Source organism: Rhincodon typus, chromosome 34 (assembly GCF_021869965.1).
Source record: "Rhincodon typus isolate 14 chromosome 34, sRhiTyp1.1, whole genome shotgun sequence".
Classification (NCBI taxonomy): domain Eukaryota; kingdom Metazoa; phylum Chordata; class Chondrichthyes; order Orectolobiformes; family Rhincodontidae; genus Rhincodon; species Rhincodon typus.
In genome coordinates, this window is record NC_063365.1 from 9,047,603 (window position 1) to 9,067,827 (window position 20,225).

General features: G+C 42.0%; 1 protein-coding gene across 3 annotated transcripts in view; it reads left to right on the forward strand.

The window, feature by feature from the left end:
- Positions 1 to 20,225, forward strand: part of mapk8a (mitogen-activated protein kinase 8a) — a 56,588-nt gene that overhangs the window by 32,147 nt on the left and 4,216 nt on the right. For 2 of the 3 annotated variants that reach the window (XM_020517715.2, XM_020517718.2), the window contains exons 7-11: positions 1,073 to 1,144; positions 2,965 to 3,147; positions 4,963 to 5,087; positions 8,909 to 8,972; positions 11,568 to 11,645. In XM_020517715.2, coding sequence (XP_020373304.2) covers positions 1,073 to 1,144; positions 2,965 to 3,147; positions 4,963 to 5,087; positions 8,909 to 8,972; positions 11,568 to 11,645 — 522 coding nt within the window. Of the gene's footprint in view, positions 1 to 254; positions 327 to 1,072; positions 1,145 to 2,964; positions 3,148 to 4,962; positions 5,088 to 8,908; positions 8,973 to 11,567; positions 11,646 to 20,225 lie in introns of all 3 variants that reach the window. The other variant, XM_020517716.2, reaches the window with a different exon arrangement.

The window sequence follows — 20,225 nt, forward strand, 5'->3', positions numbered from 1 at the left end:
TGATTCATTTGTATGTGTTGCTGTACTATGAATGTGCTCCATCACATAATGTCATGGCTGCTTTTGCTATACTGCAGATTTGGTGGGGGTGCTGGTGGAGTTGAAATGGTGCTACGTTAACATAATTTTTCTAATGTTTCGGAGTGTCCTGCACACGCAGTACACAAGACTCGTGTTTTGGTTAGCAACAGTCATTCTGGTAAAACGTGCTTCAACAAAGTATTTTTCCCTTCTTTTATGCTACAAACTTTTAGTGGATTTGTGGTCTGTTGGGTGCATTATGGGAGAAATGGTTCGTCACAAAATCCTCTTTCCAGGAAGGGACTGTATCCTTAATGCTGCTTGCAGTGGTTGTGGCAAGCTTGTGTTTTGCCATTTGAAGAACAAGCCCTTGATAATTGATACAATTGGTTCTTTTTTATAATGTTTTTAAGCATTTTAAATTGCCCTCCTGTCGTTGATTTCAAATTACCCAGGTAGGACCTGTAGCAAATCTTTCACTCTCTATAGGAGAGTCTGCATCTGGCTATGGGACATACAGTCTCTGCTGGTTATTTTGAAATTGTTTCCAAGTTTATATGTACTGACCATCTATGCTAAATCTGTTGTGACCGTGCTCCCGTGGCCCTAGATTACTTGTGTTTGTGTCTGGCCCATGCAGTTTCATAACTTCCAACAAAAGAATGTCAGAACCGCAAGAAATGAATTTTATTGTAAAATTAGTAGTGATTTTGGGATTTCTAACCTTGAGTTTCCATTAGCTTGTAGAAATAGGCTATAGGTTACTGCTTTGTGATCAATTCAGAACTATTCTGTCTTCAGTGCTAGGAAATGGCTAATAGCTATGTGGAAAATCAACGCATTGACCTTTTTGAATATGATTTGATTGAATCATTATCCACTGTTGTAATCTGAGGTTACTGTAAAGGAGCCAGACACAAACTGTTTATTTTCCAGAATTCTTCAAAATGTATTGGTCATCTCATAAGCTGTCTTTGTGTGTTTGTTTTATATTTTTTGTTTGAATCCAATTTCTGCATGTTAATTTCATGTCATTGCATTTTGTTTTCAGTTGATATCTGGTCAGTTGGGTGCATCATGGGCGAAATGATCAGAGGTGGTGTGTTGTTCCCTGGTACAGATCGTATCCTTCCCTTTAACCTTGGGCATAGTGTTTTAAAAAGTTCCGTTTAGTACTCCAGACTCCCACGTGTTTGCAAGTCATTGTACTTGTTTCTTGCTTCCTGTGTTAGGATGTTGCATGAGTGAAGCAGTTTTGATAGCACTCAAAACCTGTTTAGAGCATTATCTGATTTCCCTTGCATGCGCCATTAATTCATCTTGCATTTCTGTTGGTACAATGAAGTGATTTAAAATTCAGGTTTAGCATTGAAATTCCAGTACACAGTTTTTTACAGAATGGCAGAGCGTGGATCTAGATCTCCTTTTTGCCCAAGTGTTTGCATGTTCTGACCTCAGCTACATTACTACTGCACAGCAATGCAATTGGAGTCAAAGCCATGCCCGTGTATTGTATTTGGGGAATGTTAATTGACCAATTATAGAACATCTCTAAAAGATTTTGCACTTGCAAAATATGTTTGAAAATAGAAATTAAGAAAAAAAAATGTTGGTTAATTTTTTGGGACTCCGTATCTTATGATCTCTTTTTTGCTCCTCGCAGAAAGCAATGTTCTGTCTCTGAAATGTCATTTAATCGTCCCTAGAGCTTTTCCCTACTGAACTATTGAATGAACAGTACTCCCAGTGTATCTGAAGCATGAATCTGTCTTCATAGGCATAACAAGCAAAGATTAACAATCCACGACTTTAGAAACCGATTTTAGTAACCCTATAAGTTCCCTGATTGGGATTAATCTCAGCCTTTTGCTCTCTCACACGCGCACAAGCACATATTGCGGAGACCAGTGAACACCGCACAGGCTAGAAATTGAACTTGAGACCTTTATGCTCTTAGATGCTAGATATTGCAATCTCTGAGCCATCAGGGGACCTGTGTAGCTTGTGAATTTATTTCAGCTGGTACTTAATCTACTTGACATCAGTTAAATGTACATTGAATGTGGCTAAATGGGCTACTCAAACAGGAATTTATAAATCAGGAAACTGAGAGTTGTGTTGAATGACAGGATAATGTCAAATCATGCTCTCATTGACAGGAAAAATTATGAAAATAGTTCTACATGTTAAATGTTGTAACTGTGTACTAAAATATTTATGGTCAGTACTAGTATTTTACAATTTAAGGCAGCAGCTTATGAATTTAAACTGCCTGTATTGATATTAAAACTTGCCCTCGTCGAATATTTCACTTTGAGTACCACTGATTTTGCTCATTTCCTTTCAAATTCACTCACTCTCCTCTCTCGGTACACTTGTGGCTTGGCTGATTTTGAAGTGCAGCCATAATTTAGTCAGGGTCCACACCAAAGCTGTGTTTAAATCTACCATACCTCCTCTGCCTCATTTTGAAATTTTTGTGGTAATGTTTTTTGAAATCTGTTTGTTTTTGTATTGCTTCTTCCCCCCCCACTGGCTTGTAACTTTCCAGGGTGCCAACAGTAAACTTAAAAATATTAAATGTTGGGAATTCCTAGCTTGGTTGTATAGCTCTTTAAAATCACGTTGCAGCGTTCTATCTGGTTAAAATGAAGTATGCATTTAAATTTCCACTAATTGCATTTTGCTCTTTACTCATGTATTTCAAAGATTTTGGAGATTATCAGTGTAGGGGCAAAAATTAGAGATGGTGTCTATTTATTTTAGAAAGGAGATACTTCATTCAGTCCTTCACTACTTCAGTCTCATTTTGTGGTTTAAAATTTTAAAGTGTTCTGCATAGGCAAATGATTTCACAGTGACCATATAGAAGCTATTGAAGCAGCTCAGCTGTTTCTCTGTGTGCCTTGTCAGCCGTATTTTTCCTCAGCTACCTAACTATAGATATCGATCAATGGAACAAAGTGATTGAGCAATTAGGAACACCCGCCTCTGAGTTCATGAAGAAGTTGCAGCCCACTGTGAGGACTTACGTAGAGAACAGACCCAAGTATACAGGCTACAGTTTTGAGAAGCTCTTTCCAGACGTCCTTTTCCCTGCCGATTCTGAGCACAATAAACTGAAAGGTAATTGATTTGCACATTTTTCATTTCTCAGGCTGTTCACAGCCGTAATGTACACTGTGGAATTGGCCCACCCCAGCACTCATAGGCTTTCAGCTGATGCGTTTGAATTAAAGATACTTTTCAGATTTGTGTTTGTTTCTTTGTCAGCTCTTCCCAAAGTATTTGCTCTTCCAAGTGTTCATGTGAAGCATGTGGTGCTATAGTCTCGGTCGTAACTCTGACCAGGCTCTTCCTTTGGAGTTGAAATCCTGCACTATTACTGTTTATCCAGTCTTGGCTGAGGAACAATCAGACACATCCAATTGATCCTCTCTGTTAATGGCCTAAAACTTTAAAATTTAGGTTGTTTGCAAGTTAAGCAATCAATTAAGTTACTGAGATAAACCTGTTGGCCTATGACCTGGAGTCATGTGACTTCTGACTTTGTCCATCCCAGTCCAACACCGGCACCTCCCTGCTCCCAGCAGTGCCACTGCACAATGCAACATTTCAGATGCTGAGAACATATAAAAAGAGGAGTAGGCCATTTGGCCCTTCAAGCCTATCCAACCATCCTGCAAGGTCATGGCTGCTCTGCTGCAGGCCTCCACTCCACTTTCATGCCAGCTTTTCATATCCCTCCACTCCCTGAACTTTCGAATATCTGTCCACTTCCATTTTACATCCTTTGTGATCTGTGCCATTAATGTTACATTGGTATTGGTTTGTTGGCTTGCTTCTATTGATTCCAGAATCCTATTTATTCTCGTGACACTTGGACATTAAGATTGCAACGTCAATTAAAATACCTTTTGAGTTTTGGGTTTTGGGTTTGATCTTGGTAGCTAAGTAACCTGTTCAAGTAGGTTCATTTCTTTTAAAAAAAAAAGCTTTAGCAGTTTCAAAGAAGGGCTGTTGTGTATGGCAATGCTATCTAAATAACAGCTGTTTGATCTGAAACAGATGCAGCAGTTCCAAATGATGCTGTGCAATTAAATATTTTACAGCGTAGAGGAACACAGAGCTCATCATACTTGCGTTGACTTGTTGAAAACTAATCAAATTATTCCCTTGCTGTTTTTAACACGTGCACAATCCATGTAGCTGACGAATGATTATGTTTTGACTCGCTTGTTGATGAAATTGTATCTCGAAACCAGTGTCAGACTTAAGTCGTAGTGCTTCCAAATCTTGAGTCAGAAGGTCACATGCTCAAAACTCCATCCCAGAGACTTGAGTGCCTCAAAAGTCCCATAATTCCCTGAGGGAATGGAGAGCCAGGTGTGAGAGTCACTTTTTTTGGGGTGGGTGGGTGGGGGTCAGTTATTAAACGCTGAGCACCTTCTTTCTCATCAGGGAAGTATAAATAAAAGTGTGCTTTTTGAAGAGAAGTGGCATTCTCTTCGTGTACAGTACTAGACTGTATTCATCCCTCAATCGATTTACCTAAAATTAACTTTTATCTGATTTTGTAGACTATGCTGATTGTAAAGTAGCTGCCACATTTTCCCAAATTACAAAGACCATAGTATTTCAAAATACTTTGTTTGCAATTTTCTGAGGCAGTGAAAAGTCACTGTTGACTGCAAGTTAATTTGCTGTTTATAAATGGAGCAAATTAAGTTGCACAGTACCAAATTTTGTGCATTTTTGGGACACTTTTTTTTTAATGACGCGTAGGTAATTGGTGATTTTTTTTATAATCCCTGTGTCTTGCTGTCAAGCAAAACAGTTCAGTTCTGAAATAATTTGTAATGCTTAGTCAAAGATGAGTTTATAATTGCAGGTAGACAATCTCTACAGTACTTAACTGGAGTTTACCCTTCTGTGTTACAGCAAGTCAAGCTAGAGATTTGTTATGTAAAATGCTTGTAATAGATGCATCAAAAAGAATTTCTGTGGATGACGCTCTGCAACACCCTTACATTAATGTTTGGTACGATCCTGCTGAAGTAGAAGCTGTGAGTATTTAATTGTCTTTTTTCTATGCGTACTTGCCTAGTAAAATGTGGCACAAAACCACCAATTTAAAAAGCATCTCTGAAATGCAAGCTGAAAGTCACAAAGTAGAAACCTTATCCATCTACAACTAAAAAGATTTTGCATGCAACAAAAACAGAAATTGCTGGAAAAGCTCAGCAGGTCTGGCAGCAACTGTGGAGAGAAATCTGAGCTAACGTTTCAGGTCGAGTGACCCTTCCTCAGATTTTATTTGCTATGGGTACTGGAAATCAGATTAAATCCCACTTTAAGATCAAACAATCAGGAGTAGGCCATATTACCTCTGGAGCCTGTCTGACCGTTCAGTGGCAGACATGTATCTCAACTCCACTTTTTTTCCATGCTATCCCACAAGACATAGAATTAGGAGCAGTAGTAGGCCATTCAGCCCATTGAGCCTGAGATCATGGACGATCTGATGATCCTCACCTCCACTTTCCTGCCTTTTCCCAGAATCTTTGATTCCCTTACTGATTAAAAATCCATTAATATACCTTGAATATACTTAATGACCCAGCCTTCTGCAATAATCCCCACCTCCCTTGATTCCATTTGTGTCCAAAAGTCTGTTCATATCAAACTTGAATGTCTTCAACTGCTGAGCACCTGCAGACTGGAGAATTCCAGAAATTACTGTGTTGACAGCACATAGTTTACTGGAAGAAGCCATCTCCTCTAAAATCTCAGGCCACCTATGGCGTCGCTGAAGTTTACAGCACACCAAGCCGCACCACATACACTAAACCTTGACCAGTCCCTGGCAAAAACTTTCTACATGTAGTAAAAGTCACCTCATGTGTCATCCCAGCAACTGGAATCTCCAGTAGCAAGCACAGGACATCACCCACCCCAAAGTGACAAGGGTGTCCATGTTATTTTATAGACCATGTATGTTGTCAGTCTGAAGAGATTCTAACAGGGCCATCTCAAGATGAAATATCTTTCCTTTCGTGCTCAAAGTTAAAGAAGCTGTAAGCCTGATTACCACAAACTGCAGTGGCTAACTAGTATTTTTAATTTATCCACGCCGTCTGATTTCCATACATGTGGGATAATGCGAATGTCATTATTTCCATTCTCCTTGTCCTTTCCTCCCTGTGACCTTTTACAGTTTTAGTTTTTCGAATGCGTGTGCACAGCTTTCTTTAAAAAGCTATTCTGAATTCATGGATAACATTGTGGAGCTGGAGGAACACAGCAGGCCAGGCAATATCAGAGGAGCAGGAAAGTTGATGTTTCAGGTCGGGACACTTCTGAATTCATCACTGTTTCTGTTAGGTCATTCACCATTTCAACAGAAATTCAATAAAAACTTTAAATCTCATGTGGTCCCTTTGTAGTAGTGGAGTTCTTACGTTTCCACCTTCTGGTTACCAACTTACTCATGGAAATAATTCGCTGAATTCACTGAAGCATTCAATGCCCGAATGCAGCAACATCTGGCTGACGTCCAGGGTTGGGTTGAAAAGTGGCAATTGGCGTTTGAGTCACACAACAGCCAGGCAATGACCTCCAACAAGACAGACTTTAATCATCATCACTTGACATTCAATGGTGTTACCATCACTGCCCCACTGTCAACATCTGGGGGTTACCATTGACCATAAGGTTAGCTGGACCAGCCATATAAAATTGACTATATTGAAGCTTGATTTGATCCAAGACACAAGCTCACTTGATTGGCAGTACATCCACAAACATCCACTACTTCCATGACTAGTGCTCAGTAGTAGCAGCAGTGTGTACCGTTTGCAAGATGAATTAACCAAAGCTCCTTAGACGACATTTTTCAAAACTGTGACCTCTGTCATCTAGCAGGATAAGGACAGCAAGCCCATTGGAGCGCCACAACTTGCACATTCCCCTCTAAGCTATTCACCATCCTGAGTGGCAATATATTGCTTCTGTTTCAGTATAGCTCAACCTAAATTTATGGAATTCCCTCCCATATGGCATTGTAGCATGTGGACTGCAGTGGTTCAAGAAGACAGCTTGCCACTACCTCCTTAAGGCCATGGAGGGATGGACAATAAATGCTGGCCCAGTTAGTGACACCTGTGTCTCTTAGGTCAATAAAAATACATTTTTTTTAAAATGTAGAGTGCCTACGAGAGCAGGTTAGAGGCTAGGAATGCTGCAGTGAGTAACTCACCTCCTGATTCACAGGTCTGTCCACTGCCTACAAGGTACAAGTCACAAGTGTAATAGAATACTCCCCACTTGCCTGAATTGGCATCACATTAATAAACTTCCACTCCCTCCAGCATTGATGCTCTGTAGCAGCAGTGTGTACCATTTACAAGATGCACTGCAGATGTCACCAAGACTCCTTAGCATCTTCCAAACCATGACCATTTCTGTCTTGAAAGACAAGCACAGCAGATATTTGGGGACATCACTATCTGTAAATTCCTCTCCAGGCCGCTTGCCATCCTGACTTGGAAATACATCGTATTCACTAGCAGGATAGAATGGTTTTTTTTGTCAATTGTTTATTGTACCTAACCATTATTATAGACACTACATTGTTAGGTTTGCCATGAGCAGTGAATGTCATGATCTGATTTTTTTAAGACTGGTTTATGGGATTTGGTTGTCGCTGACTGCCCAGCCTTTATTCCCCTTGAAGGTGGTGGTGGTGAGTTGCCTTCTTGAGCAGCAGTAGTTCACCTGCTGTGAGGTGACCCATAATGCCATTAGGGGGGGAATTCCAGGACTTTGGCCCAGTGACAGCGAATGAATGGGAGGGGAACTTGAAGGTGGTGGTGTTTCCACATATCTGCTGCCCTTGCCCTTCTATGTGAAAGTGGTTGTAGGTTTGAAAGGTGCTGTCTGAGGACCTTTGGTGTATTTCTGCAGTGGAGATAGTACACACTGCTGCTATTGCATGTCAGGGGTGGAGGAAGAGGATGATTGTGAAAGTAGTGCCAATCGAGCAGGATGCTTTGCCCTGGATGGTGTCAAGCTTAGAGTGTTGTTGGGGCTACACCCATCCAGGCAAGTGGGGAGTATTCCATCACACTCCTGACTTGTGCCTTGTAGTTGGTGGACAGACTTTGGGGAGTCAGGAGGAGAGTTGCTCGCCGCAGTATTCCCAGCTTCTGACCTGCTCTTGTAGGCACTGTGTTTATGTGGTGAGTCCAGTTGAATTTCTGGTCAATGATGAACACCAGGATGTTGATAGTGGGGGATTCAGTGACGATCACACCATTGAATGTCAAGGGGCGGTGGTTAGATTGTCTCTGACTGGTGATGGTCATAGCCTGGTTTTTGTGTGGAGCAAATGTTACTTGTTACTTGCCACTTATCAGCCATAGCCTGAATTTAACACCCATTTTGTTGCAGCCATGTGAATGAACTTCTTTTGCTCAATAAAGCCTAGTAAGTTACATACAGAAGGACAAATATCTTAAATTCAATGATGTTTAGACAAAGGTAAATGAGTTGGGTCAGAAGGATGAGAGGAGGCAGACTGTGTACTGCTTTTGAACTATTGCCATGATTTCCACGATCAAAATGGAATGTTGTTAATAGCTGTAAATACAAAATGTTAGCTTTACAAATCATTTATATCCCCACATCCCAACCTGTCCTTATCTATTTTAGTGAATAAAAATTGTAGGGACAAACTAAGCCAAGTTTTTGGAATTGATAAACTTCAATTCCAGCTAAAAACTAGGCGCACTCTTTGGAGACTTGTTGGGTTGAATGTCCTGCTTCCGCACTGTAGGAATTCTATGATGAAGGATTTGTCTAACAAGATTTCAACTTATTTTTCCAGCCGCCGCCCAAGATATATGACAAGCAGCTAGATGAGAGGGATCACACTATAGATGAGTGGAAAGGTAAGATGTTGAAATGAGTGCATTCTTTGCTGAATGCTGAAAATATTTGACCTGTATTCCACTTGAATTTAAAATGTAATGTGCATGAGGATTAGTGTTTTTGGTTGAAGTTGCATCAACTAGGTTTCCAACACTTGTCCCAGAGCAACGAAAGTAAATAACTACCATCAAAAATGAAGGAAAGGATATGCAGAAATGTTAGAAGTACTCTCCATCTTTATGAAACAAAATACCATACTAATGTAGCATTTCTTCCTTTTCAAAATTATAAGTAGCTTCATTCTTGGCATTTTCCTTGAATAGAGGTCTCCCTTCCTGATGAGACTCCCGAGTTGATAGGAGGTAGGCAGTACATCTTAGACCCATTTCATTGAAAGCAAAGGCAGACAACTGAGGACGCTGGGAAATCTGAAAGTTTATCCCTCCCACCACCACACCACACCACACCACACCACACCACACACCCGCTCCCCCCCCCGCCCAATTTAAAAAGCTTGAAGTACTTGGCGCTTTGTCAGCTTAGAGAAGGAAGCAAGTCAATGGCTGGGATTTTCACAATGAGACACCATCATCAGCAGTTTACCACTTAGCTCGAACTTTTCTCAGCATCAGTGCTGTTCTCTGCTTCTCTCCAGATCTTCTTGATACAGTTTCTCCAGAAATGAGCAGCACACCAGTCCCTCAGTAAACAATCAGAAGCCGGTGGGTCAGAGAGGTCTAACCTGTCGTATGATGGGTTTGGAAATCCAGTGTAGGATGTTTTGAGAATGAATGAACAGGTGGGTTGGCAGGTTTGGGGGCTCAAGATGTCAGTGAGAGTGATTGAGTGTCAGGTTTTTAGTTACCTTGATGTTCAAATAGGTTTTAAACTGTCTTGCATTTCTTGGGCGACTACCAAAGTGACGTACTGCAGTAATGCCCAAACTCTCAGACTCTGGATTCAGATTCTGAATCCATTCATGGCGGTTCCTGGGGAGCAGGGAGATTGATTATTGGAAGTTCAGACATTCTGGGCAATTCCCAGTGAAGTCGATTTCGACAGAATCCAAATGTGCATGTTAGGTCAAATGTATGGCTCACAACCCAGAAACCAGCTGATCTGGGTCAAGTTATGAGAGTCACAGAATCATATAGCACAAAATCGGACCCTTCAGTCCAACCAGTTTGTGCCAACCATAATCCCAAACTAACCTAGTCTCACCTGCCTTCACTTGGCTCATATCCTTCCAAACATTTTCTTATTTATATACTTATCTAAATGTCTTTTAAATATTGTAACTGTACCAGCATCCACCACTTCCTCTGGACGTTCATTCCACACACGAATCACACTGTTTAAAAGCAAAGTTGACCTCATGTCTTTTTTTAAAAATCTTTTTCCCCTCACCTTTAAAAATGCCCCCTAGTTTTGAATTCCTCCACCCTCGGGAAGAGGCACCTGTCATTCATCTTATCTGTACCCCTCATGATTTTTATAAATCTTTATACACTCCAGTGGAAAAAGGTCCCAGTCTATCTAGCCCCACCTTATAACTCCAACTTGGAAAAACTTCCATCAGACTTTAAAAGATGAAGACGTAACAGGTTAAAAGCAAGAACAGAAGCAGAAGAAGGAGGGGATGGGGTGCGAGGCCAAGGATAGAAGGGAAAGTCTCTGGTGAAAACAGATTCCATGATAGGACAACGGTGAAAAGCAATGATAATGAGGTAAGCATAGAAATGAAAGATTTGTCTGGTAGAAGAATAAGCAAAATAGCAGAATAATTACCAACAGCTGCTGTCTCAAAACCAAGCCAGCAATCGAATCAAGCATCTCAAAACTGGGTCTCAAATTATGACCTGAAGTTGTCAAACTTGATAGGGAATCCAGAACATTGTAAAGCAGCTCATCAAATGACAAAGTGGCATTCCTTGAGCTTGCAGTGAGCTTCACTGAAATTTTGGGAAGCTGAAAGAATTAAAATGATGGACAGAGATAGTAAGAACTGCAGATGCTGGAGAATCTGTGATAACAAGGTGTAGAGCTGGATGAACACAGGCCAAGCAGCATCAGAGGAGCAGGAAGGCTGACATTTCGGGCCTCGACCCTTCTTCAGAAAAAATGAAGAAGGGAAACATCAGCCTTCCTGCTCCTCTGATGCTGCTTGGCCTGCTGTTTTCATCCAGCTCTACACCTTGTTATCTAAAATGATGGACAACTGTGTTTGGGAACACACCTGGGAACTGAATGGGAATGTTTTGCAAAGCAGTCACTACAACTATATCCAGTCTTCCCACTCCAGAGGAGATCACAGATGTGTAACCCTTTTGCAGTGTACAATCCCTAAAACACTCCTCTCAGAAAGTCTGAAGTAATCTGGGACTATTGTTCGTTTTCTTTTGGATTTTCATGGCAAGGGACTGATTCTGATGAGCCAGCAATGTGGAATAACTGTAGCGTGCATGTTTCTGGGTTTGGTATTTTCAGGATGAGCACCAAAGTTATTCTTCTTTCCTAAATGATGTAGATATAATAGTTGTTGCAGTCTTGTGGTTATTACACCCTATAAGCCTGTGTTTTAATAAACCAATTAATCTCATATTTGTTGTCTGCAGAGTTGATATACAAGGAAGTGCTGGAGTGGGAAGAGAGAATGAAGAATGGTGTTATAAGAGGACAGCCACCTCCTTTAGGTTAGTTATTGCAAGAATATCTTGGTACCAAATTTCAAAAAGGGGTGTATTTGTAACAGTAAATCTCTTCAGTCATCTACAGAGAGAGATATTTAACTTTCTAACCTTCACCTAAATGCAGGTTGGTTTGAAATAATTTGGAATGGATATTGTGATTCAAGTTGAGCTGTTTGGCCATTGGTTTGATCCCCAATAAAGGGAACACATTTTAAAGTAAATAAAACACTTTTACTTTTGAATGGCTTCAAGTCTTAGAACGTGGCAATGCAGTTACAATCAGAAAGGACCCTTCTAATCATGTGTACAGTCCCTAAAACACTCCTCATTTCTCCCCGAAAGTCTGAAGTAATCTGGGGCTATTGTTTGTTTTCTTTTGGATTTTCATGGCAAGGGACTGATTCTGATGAGCCAGCAATGTGGAATAACTGTAGCGTGCATGTTTCTGGGTTTGGTATTTTCAACTGGTAACTATCTACCTGGAATTTAGACCAATTGCTCTGTAATTTTTGAGCATTTTCAAGACAATATTGCAGAAGGGTAGAATCGGCATGCATTTGATGGTGTTTTTGCTCAAAAACATTATAACTGTAAACAGTGCAGCACTACCATCTGCTGGGAGCACTGCATTATTGCAGCAGCAAATTGCACACTTCTAACATCTGCAGAATTTCTTGCTTGTACGTGATACAGAGATAGCAATAGCTCAGTCTATTGTCAATTGATTATGACATGACTGTAGAATTGTATCTCTGATCTGGTTCTTAGCCTGCAGCAGAACCTTATGGTGAGGCTCCTGAAAAGAGAAAAAATAATGGTTGAGATAACAGTGTGGAGCTGGAGGAACACAGCAGGCCAGGCAGCATCAGAGGAGCAGGAAAGCTGACGTTTCAGGTCTGGACCCTTCAGAAATGGGGGAGGGGAAGGGAGCTCTGAAATAAATAGAAAGAGGGGGGGTTTGGACTGAGGAAGGTAGGTGGGATGGTGATAGCAGATAGTGGCGGGGATTGGTCAGTGAGATGGGAGGAGCAGATAGGTGGGAGAGAAGGATGGTTGGTTTGGCTTGGGAGTATTTGAGAGTCAGAGAGAGGTATTGTACATTAAATTGGCTTTGCATCAGTTTGAAGCCCATGGGTATTTAAGTTATTTATTGCTATGTCACAATGTTCCAGCATAGTTCTCTGGCCAATGATTTGTGCAGATGTGCTTGTCGAGTTGTCAGTACTGGTTTTATTTCCTCAAGCTGTACGTATGTGTTGTGAATTTATTAAAAACGTCTGCGAAGCAGGGCAATGGTAATGGTTCTGCATAATTTGGACATAAATGCTATCAGTTTGTGAATTTTATAAACTGTTTTTTCCAGTTCATTCCTGTTTCTGTAAACTTGCCTTAATTACTGTCACATATATATCTTTGTAGAGTTCATTATCTGAATGTTAGCAGTCATTCTGTTTAAATAAATCTAAATAATCGATTAAACATCTCTTTCTATGCTGCTGAGTTTGCAACAAATTAGCTGTGTTACAGATGACAGCAACATATTTCTGTACTATGTGATATATGCATAATTCTGTGGAAATTTGATCGATTGAATTAACAAAGGATGACTGTAAATCTACATGCAATGAGTTGATTATACTGTACAAGATGTTGTTTTGATACATTCCATGAACTTTTAATTGTAAATTTCTTAACTAAAATTATCTGATAATATAATGGGTTTAGCTCAAAATTCTGATTCTTGCCTTGTTATTTGTGACTTAGCTATGAGGAGAAGTTGGAGAAACTTGGGTTGTTCTCACTGGAATGACAGAGGTTGAGGGGCAACCTGATAGAGGTCTACAAGATTATGAAGGGCATGGACAGACTGGACAGTCAGAAGTTTTTTCCCAGGGTGGAAGAGTCAGTTATCAGTCGCCATGAGTTTAAGGTGTGAGGGGAAGGGTGTAAAGGTGATGTACAAGGCAAGTTTTTTTTTTACACAGAGGATGGTGGGCACCTGGAACTCGCTGCCAGGGGACGTAGTGGAAGCAGATACTATAGTGACTTTTAAAGGGCGTCTTGACAAACATACAAATTGGATGGGAATAGAGGGATACGGTCCCCGGAAGGGTAGGGGGTTTTAGTTGTGACAGGCAGTATGCTTGGAGGGCCAAAGGGCCTGTTCCTGTGCTGTAATTTTCTTCGTTCTTTGTCCTTTAATTTTTAAGGATTAGAAAATTCAATTTCTTTACATGAAGAAAAAACTTTGTTCTATCAGGAGTAGGGTAGAAAGTTTATAGACTTTATCTCATTTTCGGTGTCAGCTTGCCATTGTGCCTTATCCCACTGGTAGTTTAAATTTAACTACAATTTGGGTCTGTAATTATGATAGGAAGTTACTTCCGTTGCACTATTTTCTTTGCATGCTCACCAATTATATATTATTTCTGAGCATACAATAGCTTGATACGTTCATCTGTGCAAATGGTAAACATCTTGTCACAGAGAGCTATGGGAGCAGAGACTTTGTATATTTAAGGCTGAAATAGATTCTTGATTCTGAAAATAGATTCTCCGTCAGGGAATGGAGGATTATGAGGAAAGGACGGGAAACCGAACGTGTGGGATGTCGGATCAGCCATGATCCTATTGAATGGTGGAGCAGGCTCAAGGGGCTGAATGGCCGCCTCCTGTTCTTATTTCCTTGGGTCTCCTGAGCAACAATTTATAATTAGTGTGTCTCCCATTAAAACAGATGAGAAATTTTTTTGTCAGGAGTCTGTGGAACTGTTTTCCCCAGATAACAGAATTGTATTATTAATGCAGTCATTGAACAGAAATATTTATAGAAATGTTTAGGAAAAATATTTAAATCATTCGTTAACAAGGGAATCAGAAGAGAGCAGGCAGGCAAGTGAAGTTGAGGTTACAAACAGATTGACCATCATCTATCTAATTGAACGGTGAAGCAAGCTCGAGGGACCAAATGGTTTTTTCCTGTTCCTGATTCTTTAATTCGTATGTAACCATTCACTCAGCAGCAGAATAAAATTAGAGGCTGCAAAGGTCCGAACATCTTTGGCAATTGCCCACAACAGAAGTAAATCACCTTGGACAATTAAAGGAGCCCATCATTTTTCCAGTTTAGTAAAACCACACTGATTCTTTTTCTGGATGAGTATGCCTTTAAGAGGAAATTGTTCTCCACTCTCCCAGCACTAACACCTCAGAGCTGGTCAGCTCACTATATGTAGCAGTTCAGAGAAGTTAAATTGTACCAAAATGGCAGAGGTGCTGAAGGAAGCAGTCAGAGCAGAATACTCAGTGTGAGGGGCTCTACCTTGTTTTCTCTTACTCCTGACAGATTTGGAAACCTGGATAAAAGTTTTCCCTATTCTTGGTTGAATGCTTGGATCAAGTCTCTGATCACAAGCCAGCACTGGGGGAGTAACACTTCATTGTACAAGATTATCCTTCAGTGAAAACTAAAATATTCCCGTACCTAAATATGTGCTTGATTTTCTTGTGATCTGTGTATAATTATATTAACAGTTTACTTCAGGATTCAAAGGAAGGGTTGAAAGAGGAAGTGTCTGATTGTTGATAATTGCTTTAAAATATAACAGAAGCAATTGGTGATTGAACTTTGAAACGTAACATTTCAAAAAAACATTTGTGACATGATCTTTTTATTACTGCTAATGACTAAATCATGGTTGAGGTGAATTCAAAATGGTCATTTATGTGTGGCATATCTGGGTCTGCTGTTGTTCATCTATCACAGTAACAATAACTGCTCTTGATCCTAGGGTATTTAGTAGAGTTCTGCTGGTTGTGTAAGTGGCTGCTAAGACCAAACTCTCTCTTCATTCACAGTTGTGAATGTTGCTGACCCACAGAGAGCAGTTCTGTGGGTCTGGAGTCGCATGTAGTCTAGACCAGGAAGGATGACCAATTTCCTTCCCTCAAGGACACTAATGAACCAGCCAGAGTTAAGTTGTGGCAGAAGTTTCTGCAACAAATAGGATAGGATATCACAGGCTCAGGATTGAGTTGCTGGCTCAGAATTTCCTCTCCTTGCACTTCCTGCTACCTCTGATACTCACTTGCTTTCAAAGGAGGCAGCACTGCTTTTTGTTAGATTGCGCTGATCCTAGGCGAGCTTCTCCTGGGACTCCCAACTCTATATCAAAACTGCTCTAAGTAAAGCCTTTAAATGTCCTTTGCCCACCACGAGCATGTACCCAAGAAAGGGTGTGTCCACAGGGTACCCACATGGGCCCAAGCTATGCCTGCCTCTTCGTAGGATACGTGAAACAATCCCTCTTCCGAAGCTACGCTGGCCCTATCCCCAACCTCTTCCTCTGTTATATCGATGACTGTATCGGCACCGCCTCACGCTCCCACGAGGAGCTCGAACAGTTCATCCACTTCACTAACACCTTCCACCCCAACCTTTTAAGTTCATCTGGACCATCTCCGATACCTCTCGCTCCTTCCTGGACCTCTCCATCTCCATCTCTGGCGACCATCTGGAAACCGATATCCATTTCAAGCCCACCGACTCCCACAGCTACCTGGAGTACACCTCCTCCCACCCACCTTACTGCAAAAATGCCATCCCCTATTCCCAATTCCTTCGCCTCCGCCGCATCTGCTCCCGAGATGAGGCATTCCACTCCTGGACATCCCAGATGTCCTCGTTTTTCAAGGACCGCAACTTCCCCTCCACAGTGGTCGAAAATGCCCTCAACTGTGACTCTTGCATTTCCCGCAACTCATCCCTCACACCCACTCCCCGCAATAACAACCAAAACAGAATCCCTCTCGTCCTCCCATACCACCCCACCAACCTCTGGATCCGACGCATCATCCTCCAACACTTCCGTCATCTGCAATCTGACCCCACCACCAAAAACAGTTTTCCCTCCCCACCCTTATCTGCTTTCCGGAGGGACCACTCTCTCCGTGGCTCCCTTGTCCGCTCCACACTCCCCTCCAGCCCCACCACACCCGGCACTTTTCCCTGCAACCACAGGAAGTGCTACACCTGCCCCTACACCTCTCCCCTCACCCCCATCCCAGGCCCCAAGAAGACCTTCCACATCAAACAGATGTTGACCTGCACATCTGCTAATGTGGTAAACTGCATCTGCTGTTCCTGTTGTGGCCTCCACCTCTTCGGGGAAACCAAGTGGAGGCTTGGGGACCGCTTTGTGGAATACCTACGCTCGGTTCGCAACAAACAACTGCACCTCCCAGTCGCGAACCATTTCAACTCCCCCTCCTAATCCTTGAACGACATGTCCATCCTGGGCCTCCTGCAGTGCCACAATGATGCCACCCGAAGGTTGCAGGAACAGCATCTCATATTTTGCTTGGGAACCTGCAGCCCAATGGTATCAATGTAGACTTCACAAGCTTCAAAATCTCCCCTCCCCCTACCACATCCCAAAACCAGCCCAGCTCGTCCCTGCCTCCCTAACCTGTCCTTCTGCCCACCTATTCCCTCCTCCTGCCTCAAGCCCCACCCCCATCTCCTACCTACTAGCCTCACCCCGCCTCCTTGACCTGTCCATCCTCCCTGGGCCAACCTATCCCCGCCCTACCTCCCCACCTACACTCGCCTTTACTGGCTCCAACCCCACCTCCTTGACCTGTCTGTCTCCACTCCGCCTATCTTCTCCTTTTATCCATCTTCTATCCGCCTCCCCCTCTCTCCCTATTTACTTCAGAACCCCCTTCCCCTCCCCCATTTCTGAAGAAGGGTCTAGACCCGAAACGTCAGCCTTCCTGCTCCTCTGATGCTGCTTGGCCTGCTGTGTTCATCCAGCTCTACACTTTGTTATCTCAGATTCTCCAGCATCGGCAGTTCCTACTATCTCTACCCAAGACCTGTGCTTCCCATAGGAAGATTCACTGTGGCAAACAAACATCATCTGAAATCTCTGTAGTCAAAAGATTTTTATCCCTGAATGTAAATCCCCATCTTCAGGCATGTGCAGAATTTAAGTTTGTTTGTAACCACCGAAGTGCAGCTTGTACTGGTACAGTACCTCAAATTATGCGACATCAGAGTTATGAAAACATTACAAGGTTACGAAGCATAAAATCGCTTTGTATCTATTTCCAACTTCTCTTCCCCACTACCACAAACACCACCACCCCACCCCCCCCTTCACCACCAATACAGTGTGAGCTTTAAACTGCACTTGTTTTTCCTAATGCTGGTGCTGGGGCGCTATTTTTGTCACTTGTGTGCAATCCATAATCAGTATCAAAAAATGCTGGGAATCCAGGGGGTCAGGCAGCATCTGTGAGGAGAGAGCAAGCTAACGTTTTGTGTCTACATGGCATCAGTAGCTGCAGGTGAGGTGCCGGAAGACTGGAAGTTAACTAACATGGTGCCACTATTTAAGAAAGGTAGTAAGGAAAAGCCAGGGAACTATAGACTGGTGAGGCTGACATCAGTGGTGGGTAAGTTGTTTGAGGGGATCCTGAGAGACAGGATTTGCATGTATTTGGAAAGGCAAGGACTGGTTAGGGATAGTCCACATAGCTTTGTGCATGAGGAAATTGTGTCTCACTAACTTGATTTAGTTTTTTTTTGAAGACGTAACAGAGGATTGATGAGGGCAGAGCAGTGGACGTGATCTATACGGACTTCAGTAAGGCATTCAACAAGGTTCTGCATGGTAGACTGGTCAGCAAGATTAGATTACACAGAATACAGGGAGAACTAGTCATTCAGATACAGAACTGGCTCGAAGGTAGAAGACAGAGGGTGGTGGTGGAGGGTTGCCTTTCAGGCTGGAGGCCTGTGACCAGTGGTGTGCCACAAGGATCGGTGCTGGCTCCACTGCTTTTTGTCATTTGTCTAAATGATTTGGATGTGAATGTAGGAGGTACGGTTAGTAAGTTTGCAGACGACACCAAAATTGGAGGTGTAGTGGACAGCAAAGAAATTTACCTCCGAGTACAACAGGTTCATGATCAGATGGGCCAATAGGCTGAGGAGTGGCAGATAGAATTTAATTTGGATAAATGTGAGGTGCTGCATTTTGGAAAGGCAAATCAGGGCAGGACTTATACACTTAATGGTAAGGTCCTGGGGAATGTTTCTGAACAAAGAGACCTTGGAGTGCAGGTTCATAGCTCCTTGAATGTGGAATCGCAGGTAGACAGGATAGTGAAGAAGGTGTTTGGTATGCTTGCCTTTATTGGTCAGTGCATTGAGTATAGGAGTTGGGAGGTTATGTTCTGGCTGAACAGAACATTGGTTAGGCCAGTTGGAAAACTGTGTTCAATTCTGATGTGTCTGCTATACGATGGATGTTATGAAAATTGAAAAGATTTACAAGGATGTTGCCAGGGTTTGAGCTATAGGGAGAGGCTGAATAGGTTGGAGCTATTTTCCCTGGAGCGTTGGAGGCTGAGGGGTGACTTTTAAAGAGGTTTATAGAATCATGAGGGGCATGGATAGGGTGAATAGCCAAGGTCTTTTGCCCAAAGTAATGGAGTCCAAAACTAGAGGGGCATAAGTTTAAGATGAGAGGGAAAGGATTTAAAAGGGACCTAAGGGGTGACTTTTTCACGCAGAGGGTGATGCGTGTATGGAATGAGCTGCCAGAGGAAGTAGTGGAGGCTGGTACAATTACAACATTTAAAAGGTGTCTGGATGGGCATGTGAATCCGAAGGGTTTAGAAGGATATGGGCCAAATGTTGGCAAGTTGGACTGGATTAATATAAGGATATCTAGTTGGCATAGACGAATTGGACCAAAGGGTCTGTTTCTGTGCTGTACATTCAATGACTCTAACTCTTCTTCAAAGTTCTGAAGAGTCATCGAGACTCAACATTAATTTGCTCTGCCTCCATGGATGCTGCGTGACCTGCTGTGATTTCCAGCATTTTGTTCAGATTCCAGCATCTGCAGTAATTTACTCCCTTGCTCAGTATCATCTCGTTGAAACTGATGGGGGCGATTAACCCCAATTTCTTTTGGCCAATACTATTGATAAGAGCTGAATTAACATAAGTATCATTTTAAATCCAGATTGCTAACTTATGCTCACTTCTTTAAGTCTAGTTTACTTTTAATTACTGATCAGTAAAACACAAACTTGTATGAAAAAAGGCCCTGCAATGAAAGTTGCTGCTTAAACCTGGTTGTTATGAACAGCTCAGTGTGTGTAGGGTGGGGGTATTGAACTGGTTCCCCTCTCTTGTCACCCACCGTCTGGGTTGGTCATAAGTGTTTGAATTTGAAGTGGATCAGATATTCCCAGTTGTCTGTGCTTAACTCTGTAGTTCAGGATAAAGAAACTAGGATTACCAAATTCCTTGAATTAATAATAAGGTGGGACTTAACATTTGCTGGAACTTGGGTAAAGATATTGAAAGAGTGTTTTAATTTTTTTTAAAAAATCAGCTTGATGCAAAGGTGGTAAAGGACAAATTAAGAAAAGCTAGAGTTTAGAAATGAAAGAAACATGATCAAATGTTCTGTCAGTGATCTGGAGGGATGTTTTACAGATGCAGCAGTTTACTTTGGGTTGATGACCTGGTTGCACTAGTACTGAGTCAATGCCTTCCTTTAA